We start from the raw sequence: 12,765 nt of genomic DNA, 5'->3' as shown, positions 1-12,765 counted from the left end.
TCAAAAAAAAAAAAAAAGAAAAGAAAATTAGAAACTCAATTCCAGGGCTTTAATGTCCTTTTTATAGGAATTCCAGAAAGAGAACTGAAAAAAAATAATGATAATAATAAAGAAACAAATGGAGGAGAAGAGAAGTTAAATGTAAGGAAAAAATTCAGAGTTTAGTGAAGTGAGTATTTTCCAAAGCTGAATAACATAAATATGAATTTATAAGTGCCCAGAATGATATACGAAAGAGACTCGTATCATTGTGAAAGTTCAGAACACCAAGAATGTCAGAAGATCCTAAAAGCTTCCAAAGAGAAAAAACCAAGTCATTTTAAGAGGTCAGGAACCAGAATGGGATTGCATCTCTAAACAATACTTACTGGAAACTAGATAGTAGTAGATAAATGCCTTCAAAATTCATTTGGGAAAATTTTCAACCTAGAATTCTATACTCAGACAAACTGTCAGGGTAGAAGAAAGGTATTTTTTTTAGACACGCACCCTCCCACCTCACCTCTGTGAAGCTACTGGATGATGAATTCCAGTAAAACGAAGAAGTCAGTCAATAAATAGAACTGAGAATATTTGAAATGTTTTAGTGATTGGAAAAAAATATCACTAGGTGTTTGAAAGATCTTTGAAGTATTTAAGGGAAATTAGTAGTAGGTATATAGAAGAGTATCGGCCAGGAGCAGTGGCTCACACCTCTAATCCCAGCACTTTGGGAGGCCAAGGTGGGTGGATCACGAAGTCAGGAGTTCAAGACCAGCCTGGCCGATATATATGGTGAAACCCTGTCTCTATGAAAAATATAAAAAAATTAGATGGGCTTGGTGGCGCACACCTGTAGTCCCAGCTGCTCAGGAGGCTAAGGCAGGGGAATCGCTTGAACCCAGGAGGCCGAGGTTGCAGTAAGCCAAGATCATCCCACTGCACTCCAGCCTGGGTGACAGAGTGAGACTCCATCTCAAAAAATAAATAAAGAAATAAATAAAGAGATTAATTAAATGAAAAGAAGACAATATCTTTAGGATAAACAAAGTTGTATAATAAAGGAAACATTCATAGTATATTATTGGCTAAGCAGCGAACAATATTTATATCATCCTAGTAATGTAAACACTGACTATTGATTTATGCTTCAAATTGTGATTTTATTATTTTGGGGGGTTATGGATGTGATAGTATAATACCGCTGTCATAAGTTAATAGATAATGGATAAAGCTAATGAATTCAGAAACAGCAAGATGATGTTATTAGCTAAAAATCTGAAGGAGGCTGTCTCTGGGGAAACAGACAAGGGAATGGGATTGCAGTTTTTTATTACCAGATTTTTACAAGACTATTTTTAGCCTTTTTACAAGACTTTAAGTACTGTTTGCGTTTTAACCATGTTATGTATATTACTTTGATTAAAAAGAAAAATTAATTTTAAAGAATGAACATACTAATACTGTTAGTTTTCTCCTTCTAGAGAATAATGTTTAACTGTTAGGTTTAGACTTGTTAATTATAAAAATATAGGGAAGTCTTACTGTAATGAGATTTTCTAGAAAGCGGATTTACTCCAAGGCAGTTCAGATTTGGTCCCCAGCTGAGAATTATGGCCTGGAAATACCAAGAGAACTAACAGAAAAATCAGTGTCATTTGAAGGATAGTCATATGTGCAGCCTGTGCACGAAATCTGGGGTCTGAATTAGGCCCTCATTCAAGATTTGGGGGTGTGGAGTTTGTGTTTTGCTGAAGCTGTGGTTGCAAACCTTTATTTTAGGATTAAAGGTAGGGCTCTCCTGTGACATTTGAACCTTAGTTGCTGATCCTACCTCACGGCTAGTGTTTCTTTCTTCATAAAATAGAGTTCCTTGTCCCTTGGAAAACCTCCAGACTGTGCTTTCTGGAATCATTTTCACATAGCATGTTTGCTAATTTGAGCCCTTGACTGAGTCCCAGAAAGATGTAGGCAGGAACACAGACCTGATGCAGGAATAGTCTTCTTTTGGAAATAACAATAGCTGCTGTTTATTGAGCACCTTCTGTGCTTTGGGCAGTCTCCGTGCATTACTACCGATCGCCATCATAACCCTGTGAGATAACTGCTCTTGTGACCACCTCCCATTTTTTCAGATGAGAGAATTGAGGCTCTGAGAGGTGAAGTCCTTGCTCATGGCACCACAGTGAGTGGTAGATCTGAGACTCAGCACTAGCCTTTGTGACACGTAATTCGTGACCAGCCGGTAGTCCTACCTGACTGAAAAATTGTGAGACTTAAAGGGACATATGTGTCTCCATACAGTGGCAAAAATTGATATGATGGAAATGACCTTTTAAGCTATCTTATCCTTTAGTTGGACAGACACTGAACCCACAGAGCTAGTGGACCTGGCAGGCTCACTGGACAATGTTTGCTGGATCAGGGAAGTGGGCTTTGTGGTATCTGCATGTGAAATAGTATGTACACACCTCAAGATCTTTGCTCTTCCCCCTAAAGCTACTGGCTGGGCTAGAAACACTGAAGGGGTCAGCCAGACCCGGGGTCATCTGCTCCTGGGGTCCCAAGCCAGGCCTCGTGTCAGGTTCATCTGTCTCTGTTCCACCTGCACTCACACCCAGTCTTGCTGCTGGGAGGTGGAGCGTCCACACCCTGAATCCTGCCTTCTTCCCTTGACCCACTTCTGTGGTGGGTACTGCCCAACTTTTTCTTAATTAAAAAAAAAAAAAAATCAGCCTCTCTCCTCTAATCATCCAAGAAGAGCCTTCTTTTGGTAACTTGTTCTAGAGTTGCGCATATCTTAAATTCAGAAATTTGTTTTCAAATTTTAGAAATATCCATTCCTGTTTGTTCTATTCCCAGTGAAAACAAGAAGCAACTCTTTCCTCTTCCAAAACAGTGAATTTTTCTTTTTTCTTTTTCTTCTCCTTCTTTTTTTTTTGGAAAGGAGTCTTGCTCTGTTGCCCAGGCTGGAGTGCAGTGGCGCGATCTTGGCTCACTGCACCCTCCACCTCTGGGTTCAGGCGATTCTCCTGCCTCAGCCTCCCAAGTAGCTGGGATTACAGGTGTGCACCACCATGCCTGGCTAATTTTTGTGGGTTTTTTTTTTTTTTTTTTTTTTTTTTTTTTGAGACAGAGTTTCGCTCTTGTTACCCAGGCTGGAGTGCAATGGCACGATCTCGGCTCACCGCAACCTCCGCCTCCTGGGTTCAGGCAGTTCTCCTGCCTCAGCCTCCTGAGTAGCTGGGACTACAGGCACGCGCCACCATGCCCAGCTAATGTTTTGTAATTGTAGTAGAGACGGGGTTTCACCATGTTGACCAGGATGGTCTCGATCTCTTGACCTCGTGATCCACCCGCCTTGGCCTCCCAAAGTGCTGGGATTACAGGCTTGAGCCACCGCTCCCGGCCATTTTTGTGTTTTTAATAGAGACGGGATTTCCCCGTATTGGCCAGGCTGGTCTTGAACTCCTGACCTCTGGTGATCCGCCCACCTCGGCCCCACAAAGTGCGTTGATTACAGACATAAGCCACTGCACCCGGCTCCAGAACAATGGATTTCTATTTTACATATGCATACAGATTATCTGGGAGCTTCAGATCCAGCCCATTGCACATATTCTTTCTGATTCTAGAATAGAGACCAAGGCTCTGGATTTTAAGCAAATCCCACGTTATTCAAAATAGATTGTCCATGGATTATACTTTTAGAAACACTGCTCAGATCCCATGCGTTAATATAATTGGAGATTTTATCCTTTCCTTCTTAATATTCTTAATATATTTAAAAATATTCTTAAATAGCTCTAATTCCCTCAATTATTTTCTCCTAAGACATGTTTTCCTAACAGTTAATGAAATTTATTTCATCTTCTGGTCTTACTCATATTATCCACCTTTCATTTAAATTGGAAATTTTCTGCCTTTTTAGAAAGTTCAAGGCCTTCCTACCTTACTACCTCCTGGCGGTGCGAACTTGGACAGGATATTTCCCCCTCTCCCTCCAATCAGTTTCTCACCTGTGAAATGGAATTAAACTATACAAAATAATTAGATTGCTGTGAGGTTTGAGTGTGTGGCACAGATTACATGCACATTAAAAGTGCATTGCTTCCCAAACTAATGCAACATAGCAAACAAGTTAGTTCACAGTCTTTAATTTCTTTACTTTTCCTTTACTTTCTTTTTAAAAAATCTTTTTAGCTAATGGCTTTTAGGTCTTGGGCTGATTAGAAGGAATCCTTCTTGGGCTGTTCTTCTGTTAAGAAGATTGAAGCTCAAAAAAAAAAAAAAAAAGATTGATGCTCTCCTTCATTTGCTTGTAACAGAATGCTCTTCCTGCCTTGCAAGTGAGTTTCAAAAGCGTCAAAAGCTGGATCTGGAAAGAATTGTCCAGGTTTGACATGGTAGTGTAGGGTTTGGCAGGGTTTTTGTTTGTTTGTTTTTTGAGACAAAGTCTCACTACTCTGCCACCCAGGCTGGAGTGCAGTGGCATGATCTCAGCTCACTGCAACCTCAGCCTCCCAGGTTCAAGTGATTCTTGTGCCTCAACCTCCCAAGTAGCTGGGATTACAGGTGCATGCTACCACTCCTAGCTAATTTTTGTATTTTTAGTAGAGATGGGGTTTCACCATGTTGGCCAGGCTGGTCTCCAATGCATGACCTCAGGTGATCCACCCACCTCACATTCCCAAAGTGCTGGGATTACAGGCATGAGCCACCATGCCTGGCCAAGTTTGGCAGCTTTTTCAGTATTCATTGCCACTAATTCAGTGTTTTGTTAGATCTGTGGATGTATGGTTTTATAACTAAAGTTAAAAAGATTTGGGTATAGTTTATAAGTATTACTCATTTTAAGAGGATTTAAGAGGATAAGATCATTTTAGACTCAAGAGCAGAATATTAGTAATAATAATTAGCTTTTAAAATAAACTTATATACCAATATAAAGTACAGCACAAGGCAAACAAATATCTGGGCCTGTATTAACAGATGGTATTCAAGGATATGGTTAGAATTTCCAAAATGCCTAATAATGTGTAATTCTTGGCATTAAGCTGCCAATTTGTATATAGCCTTTAATCTGAAATGCTGTATAATCACAGACTTTATTCTGATCCAAGGCCCTTGAGCTTTCCAAAAGGTCCACAAAACAGACAGATACTGTATTTTTTCGCTTGTTTGTATTGGTGGCACCCTTTTGAGTGTGATTTTTGGCATTACATGTAGAGGTTGAAAGAGTCAAGGCAACACTAAACACATCAGCATTCACCACATGCAAGCTGTCTAGCAGAAGGACAGTGCCTCCCAGAACCTAGAAAGCATCCAGAGTCACTGCACCCATCCCTTGGTGGCCCTGTAGTCCTGCATCTCCAGATGATGGGATTTGCAAACTTCCCTGCTGGTGCCCTCTTGGGTGCTCATGAGGCCTGCTCTGGTACCATGACTCTAGCAGTAGGTCCATTCAATCCCAGTAAAAATACATGTTTTATGTTGATCAGAATTTGGCAGGACATGTGAAAAGTTAACGACATCCGGGCCGAGAACCCCTGTGATATACACTAGTCACATCCAGTCCAATTTGGAGTTTTTATGTGCTGTTTTTGGCAGACTTAAGTGAAGATCTTGTTACTTAGCCATTCCTGACGTATTGAAGATACCCAGGTTTTTGTCATTATAGGATAGGCTAGAAAGTAGCCAGGGTCTCATAACCAAGGCTTTCTCTGAAACATATAATGACAATGCTAGTTATTTGACCAAAGATATCCAATTCTTTAATCTGCTTGGAATTTATCCTTGGTGTGAAGGGCAGCGTCATCCGCTGGTCAGGAGCCTGATCCCTGGAGCCGGGCAGACCTGGGCTGAGCCCATCTCCCCGTTTCCAGCTGTGGGCAAGGTGCTTGACATCTCCGAGCATCTGTGGGTTTTTTTGATTTGTTTTGTTTTGTTTTAACCTGAAGAATTGCAGTAATCTGTTTTCTCAGTCCAGTCATTGTGCAGATGTAGTACAATAATGAAGGTAACATGGCACATAGGAAGAGCTCATGTCAGCTCTTACTCTTCATGGCTAGAAGATGTGGACTTTGTGACCTAACACCATTTATGAAATAAATTCCTTTTCCTCTTACCTGATTTTTATTGAATTATTTGGTGCCATTGGGTTCCTTATTGTTTCCTTCTGACCTAGATTTCTGGGTCTGTGCCAGTAACACGATTGTGATTGTTGCTACTTTGTAACATTGTATGTGGTCAGTCCAAACAAGAGTTAAAAAGATTTGAATGAAATGGATTTTAAACAGTGGTCCCCCCACCCTCCCCCCGTGGCCAAAGGAAGGGGAAAAATTCTCTGTTGAAGTAAATGAATCGGGGAAGAGGCTCAGACCCTGCCTCTGAAAATTCTCACTGGGGGGACTAAGTCCCCTCACTCTGAACTCACACCTGCCAGTTCGCAGCCTGACCTCACATCCTGGTCTGGGTGTGCGGCCTGACCGGGTGTCGCGCGTCCGTGTGGTTGTCCTGTGGGTGCCAGTTCTGTTTCTCCCCAGACACCTACTGCCTCAGCCTTAGTCACAGCACGCGCACTGAGTAGAAATGAGACCAGTTAGTATTGGTAACTGCAGAGGAATCTGCATTTTCACTAGCGTTCTCCGGACAGAGGGTTTGCCTGACACCGGCGCACAGGGAAACTCGCTAGAAGCAGTGCAGGTTGGGGACGCCCCAGGCCGCGGTAGAGTCGCGCGCTGCTTCTAAAGTGAAGGAGAGCAGGCCTGCGCCCTCTCCCTGCCCACAGGGCTGGGGCTGCGCTTCCAGGTGAAGAAAGACCTCGGCGGGCCGCGCGCGGCCTTCGCCCTGCGAGCTTGGCTCAGGAAAGCGGCGGCGGCTTTGGGCCGGGCTTGGCCTCGGGGACACCGAGGGCTCCTCGGTGCGGGCGCGCGCGGCCAGGAAGGGGTTAAGGCGCAGGCGGCGGCGGGGCGGGGGTGGGCCTGGCGGGCGCCCTCTCCGGGCCCTTTGTTAACAGGCGCGTCCGGGCGAGGCGGAGGCGGAGACGCGGCCGCGGCCATGGGCGAGCGTGGGCGCGCAGGGCGGCGGTGAGGGCGGCCTGGCGGGGCCGGGGGCGCCCGGGGAGGGGCGCGCGGGCCAAGCCTGGCCTGAGCCGGGCCCGCGGACCGGGCTGGGAGAGGGGCGCCGGCCCCCGACGTCGCCGGCGCGGGAAAATGTTGGAGATCTGCCTGAAGCTGGTGGGCTGCAAATCCAAGAAGGGGCTGTCCTCGTCCTCCAGCTGTTACCTGGAAGGTAAGCCGGGGCAGCGCGGGTTGGGTTGAGTAGCCGCACGCCCTCCCGCCGCCGCTGGGCCCTTCCTAGGCCTCGCCGCCCGCGTGCTCCCGCCCGCGCCCTCCCCGGGTCTCCCCTTCTCCCCCTCCCGCCTTCTCTCTTCTCTTCTTCTCCTTCTCTTTTTCTTTTATTTCTGTCTTTCTCGCGATGGTCCCTAGGCGCCGCCGGCGGATGTGGCCCCCAGCCCCGGCGCCAGCCCCGGGAGAGCCACGCTGGATGGTGACGGCGGCGTCCCGGGGCACCACACTGAGGGCTCCGCCGAAAAAGTTTGAGAAAGCGAACTCGACAGGCCTTAACGTCCCTGGGATCCCACGTTGTGGAATCCACCGTTAATTGGGACTGTGTGTCAAAACGATCGACCGGTGTTTGTTAAAACATGCCATTTCCATTAAGCATCGCGTACACAGGGAACACCACTCTACCATTTATGGATACAGAATTTCAAGTGATCTTTCCATCTCCCCCACCCCCATCTTATCTGCAGACCACGAAGAGGTTTCAGGAATTCGCTGTCTTTTCAGCGGAAGGGAGAGAGATCACAGCCAATTTAAGAAGGCATTTCGGTGGAGTCCCCCAGAGTACTAAGGTGTCATGTTCGGTTCCTTCAGTGAAGCTCAGGCCAAGAGGGCTTCACTTTTCCGACTTTTCCGTTCTTTCTACCTACTCTCCTTCTCTAATTACATCTATTTTATTTTATTTTTCTTTCCTGTTGTTGTCTTTCGTTTTCTAAATGGAAAGAAAGTAAGTTGAGGATTATGGGTCTTCACTTTCGTAGCTTCTAGGTGGGTATGAAATTGATCTGATTTGAGACTGGTGCTCCCCGACCGTTGCCTTCAGCAGAAAGGCTATCTGTGCTTCAGAGATGTGGTGGTACTTCTCTTGTTTTCATTTAAGACAATGTAAGAGTAGAAATGTGAAGCTCACTTTAGATCAAGTAGGATTTCTGCTAGAATGCCATGTTTTTCTTTTTAAAAAAACAGAGGAAATAGAGGCCTCACTAATTTTCTAGCCTATTTTTCTTTCCTTTCCTGTCCTTCTGACTCTACCTTGAAGGCCTGCTTGGAGTCACATATGTAGGTCAAACCGTAACACTAGTCATGTAGGTGAAACATGTTTGCCCTTCTTGCCACAGGTTTTGTCTTCTCTCTCTCTCTGGGATTCCAGGGGGCTGATTGCCCCAGTGAAGGCTCCTCTAGGCGGAGTGGGCTCACAGAGCCTAAGGAGGGTGGAGATGGTTTATTTGTCCCTAAAAGTTGACGTCTGAGCAGTCCAAATCATCTTCAGTTAATACATTGCTTATTTTTTCCAAGTTGCTCAAAATTCTGAGCACATTCTCATTTACATCTGTAACGAGTTAGTGTTAGGCATCATCATCTCCACTTTGCAGATGGGTGCCTAAGGCAGGGATGAATGGACTTTTGTAACTGCAGAGCTGGAGCGAAGTTTAGGTCACGGCTTTGCCACAGCATTGTTTTGTTTTCCTGGGAGTAAACTGGAGATTTAGTATGGACCTGGCTGGTTTAATTATTGTTTTGGGAAAAAGTCTAAAACATCTTATTCCAGCATGTCTTGAAATGAATTACAATGTTGACTCTCAAGCCTCAAAAAAAAAATTAAAAAAAAAAATTTCTAGTGCAGCAGACTGCCTTGGGTTAAGGCTTCATCTAGGAAGATGTCACTCTAGGAATTCTTTCTTAGTTTTCTTCTTTTCATTGTTACGTTTAATTAGAGAAAGTAAATGGAATTATCATTTTGCAGTTGATAGAATTTAACAAGCTTCAGTGATTGTCTCTTGAAGCACTGGAAGTGCTGTTTGTCTCTTGGGAAAAATAGTTCCCAACACCTGGATAAGTAATCCAGGCTTTCCACTTTTACTGACAGCCAAAATCAGTCAATCAGTGTTTATTTACCCCCACTCAGGGTCCCAGGCATCCCATGTCTGGGAGAAAATTGAATGAGATCAGGTTTTTCATTGTTCTATCAAAGAAGCTTCTACCATAAATGTGGTTTGATGGTGCATGCTACCTGCTACTCAGCCTAGCTGTCAGAGCAACATCGCTAAACATGAAGATGGCTAACAATTATTAAATGCTTACTGTGTGCCAAATACTGTTTCATTACTCTAGATGAGCAAATATACTTAACTTTCATGACAGTCCTACGACTATTTCCATTTTATAGATGAGGAAACTGAGTCACCAAAAGGTTAGGTAACTTGTCTAGGGTCACAGAGCCAGTGAGTGGGGTACGGGGATTTGAACTCAGGCTATCTGGCTCAGGAGAGCCCACTTTTAGCTACCTGATGTTCTACTGATTGTGACAGTTTGTCTCTTTTGGAATTCACTGTGGCATTTAAAATGATATCTTCAGAAACTCCTCCAATTAATCCCTGAAATATAAGGGTAGTCTCTTTTTCTCTTCTAGAAACCTGATCCTGGCAAAATGATTAGCTTCAGCAGTAGGATTAAATTTTTTCAAATGTATGTGAAAATACCTATATGCAAGAAATCCTAAGTATTTAGTGAAAAGTAATTCTCTCTCTCATTCAGTTTCCCCATCTAGAGGCAATCAGCCTGGAGTTTTATGTGTGTCCTTCTAGAATACTGTGTGCACATATAAGCATTTATAACATGTGAATTTTGCTCCCCAGCTTTTTGTGAATATGTATGTGTATAGCAGTATCTATTCACCAGGACCACATTTAGCTTTGCAACCTTTGGTCTACTTTGAACACTGAATTTTCTGATTATTTCTTTCCTGCGGAGACGTCAAAGAAAAAACATGAACACTAGCCTTTTGAAATCAGGATTTTCTTTTCATTTTATTGTTATTTGTTCATGTGTTTGTATTTACATCCATTGCACATGAATATTATACATGAACGTGACAGTTGTGTACTGTAGAATCAAAAACTAATTCTGTGAACTGAACTCTTCTTGAACTTAATTTTGTTTTTGTTGTTGTTGTTGCTGTTGTTGGAGATGCAACGTTGTTTTGTCACCCAGGCTGGACTGCGTGGCACAGCCATGGCTCACTGCAGCTTTGAACTCCTGGGCTCAAGGAATCTTCCCACTTCAGCTTCCCAAGTAGCTGGGGCTGCAAGGATATTCTGCCTGGCTAATGAAAAAAACTTTTTTTGTAGAGACAGGGTCTCACTATTTTTACATGTTTGTCCAGGCTGGTGTTGAACTACTGGCCTCAAGTGATCCTCCCACCTTGGCCTCCCCAAAGTACTGGGATTACAAGCATGAGCCACTGCACTCAGCCTGAACTTTCGAAATTTATTTTAAGAGCCCACATTTAAATACTTCTTTTCAGCAGCAAACTTTCCAGCGGATGCTTCATGTGGTGCCAACCATACAGATTCACTTGTTGAACTTGAGCTTTGGAGAAGCTTATGCTTGCTTTCTGCTCTCTCCTGAGGTCATCAGATACTTCCCTTGTTCAGCAACGAAGAAAGGGAGCCTCTTTCTGTTACCTAATAAAAGGCCAGTCTGGCCATTTCATTTTGGGTGACATTAACATTGTTGACCATTTAAGATGTCACAGGCCCTGGCGCTGAGCACATCATGTACAGCGTCACTTAATTTTCACACCAGCGCTCTGAGGTTTCTAGAGAAGAGGAAGGGCCCCAGTTTAATCTAGTACTTTTACATGGCAGTACTTTTGAATTTGGAGGCAAAAGATCCCGGTTCTCCTCTGACCTGTGTGAGCTTCTGTGTTTTTACCTCTAAGACAGAGAGACCATCCTCTATTCAGCCCACCTTAGAGGATTGTTTTTAGGGCCTATAAGATGATTGAAGGAAAACTCTGAAACTGATAGAGTTAAATGTATGTTTGTATTCTGTTGATACAAGATTACTCTGAGATGGTCTTAAGTCTAGGCAGGTTTATGGCCACCACATGTTCCTAGGGTTCCATTCTCTTGTGCAGGCAGGCAGCTCCCGAGCCAGCCCGCCTGGACCCAGATGCCAGCTGTGCTCTTGGCTGGTCGTGCGCATTCACTGAGGCTCACTGTACCTTGGTGTTCCCACTTCTAAAATAAGGCCCGTAGTAATCCCTACCTCACTGAGTTGCTGAGAGACTTTGTATAAATTGTTTAGCAGAGAGCCTGGCACAGAACAGAAGCCTAGCAGAATAATAAGCTGTTGTTATTTTAAACATTTAGCAGCCTAAAATGGTGGCTTTACCAGTTTCTCTTATGATTGAAGTGATGATAGAATTGAGCTCATCCCACCCATAGTTTTTCTTGTGAATGAAGCAGTTTGTTTCGAAGTTTGTTTTGATGCGTGTAATTGATACTTCCTTTCCTTGATTTTTGGCTGAAAAATATCTTCTCTTCCTCTAACCCTCTGTTATTCCCATAGTCAATATTTTAATTGTGCAAGAGAAATTTCCCATTGGCTCATGATTGGCATTTTATTTCTCCTGTCCAGAGACAATATTTCCATAGCCTCAAACGTGAAATCTGAAAATCTGGTACTACTTATCACCTTGTAAAATAAAGTCATTGTAATTGTGCCAGTATAATCACTGATCTGAAATAAAAGCAGAAAAAAAAAAATCAGTGGACAGCTTTTTTAAATATATGAGAGCTAAAGATCAAATGGGACATTGGAAGACTTTAACTTCTCCTCCATAATGGTGGAGCTTAATTAAACACACAGAAGAACAATTTATGAAATAAATTCATAGGTTTGTTTGTTCTTTTTTTAATGTCAACTTTTAAAACTATCTCTCTTTTTTAATTTCAAAAAATAGAGATGGGTCCCACTGTGTTGCCCAGGCTGGTCTCAAACTCCTGGGCTCAAGCAGTCCTCCCACCTCAGCCTCCTAAAGTGCTGGGATGACAGGCATGAGCCACTGTACCCAGCCTAAAACTGTCTCAAAAGTAGATAGCATAGTGAACTCCCATGTACTTATTATGTGCCTTTAACAATTATCAGCTTATGGTCAGTCTTGTTTTCTTGCATAATGAAGTTACAGTTTCAAAGTTGTTAGGAAGAATAGCTTGCTGATTATAATTGCTTAGTTTTGATAGTGTAACTTTGTCCCCAGATGAGTAGAATTGTTACTGTCTACAACAGGGGTGTCTAATCTTAGCTTCCCTGGGCCACGTTGGAAGAATTGTCTTGGGCCGTGTAAAATACGCTAACCATAGCTGATGAGCTAAGGAAACAAGCAGACAAAATCCCACAAAAATCTCATGATGTTTGATATTTTTAAGAAAGTTTGCAAATTTGTGTTAGGCCACATTCAAAGCCATCCTGGGCCACATGCAGCCCATGGGCCATGGGTCGGACAAGCTTGCTCTAGAAATTTGTTTTCAGGCTGGGCATGTGGCTCACACCTGTAATCCCAGCACTTTGGGGAGGCCGAGGCGGTTGGATCACCTGAGGTCAAGAGTTTGAGATCAGCATGGCCAACTTGGTGAAACCCTGTCTCTACTAAAAA

At 43.5% G+C, this 12,765-nt stretch overlaps 1 protein-coding gene across 2 annotated transcripts in view; it reads left to right on the top strand.

Moving 5' to 3' along the window:
* Nucleotides 1-12,765, top strand: part of ABL1 (ABL proto-oncogene 1, non-receptor tyrosine kinase) — a 161,061-nt gene that overhangs the window by 103,035 nt on the left and 45,261 nt on the right. The window contains exon 1 of one of the 2 annotated variants that reach the window (XM_017499072.1): nt 6,842-7,272. The exons of the other annotated variant lie outside the window; for it this stretch is intronic. Within the exon in view, the coding sequence (XP_017354561.1) occupies nt 7,194-7,272 (79 nt within the window). The 5' untranslated portion in view covers nt 6,842-7,193. Of the gene's footprint in view, nt 1-6,841; nt 7,273-12,765 lie in introns of those variants that run through there. 2 annotated transcript variants of the gene reach the window in all.

The sequence above is a fragment of the Cebus imitator genome, unplaced genomic scaffold (genome assembly GCF_001604975.1).
Source record: "Cebus imitator isolate Cc_AM_T3 unplaced genomic scaffold, Cebus_imitator-1.0 Scaffold254, whole genome shotgun sequence".
In the NCBI taxonomy this organism is placed as follows: domain Eukaryota; kingdom Metazoa; phylum Chordata; class Mammalia; order Primates; family Cebidae; genus Cebus; species Cebus imitator.
The sequence above is the reverse complement of the archived record's forward strand: the minus strand, read 5'-3'. Positions and strand labels throughout refer to the sequence as shown.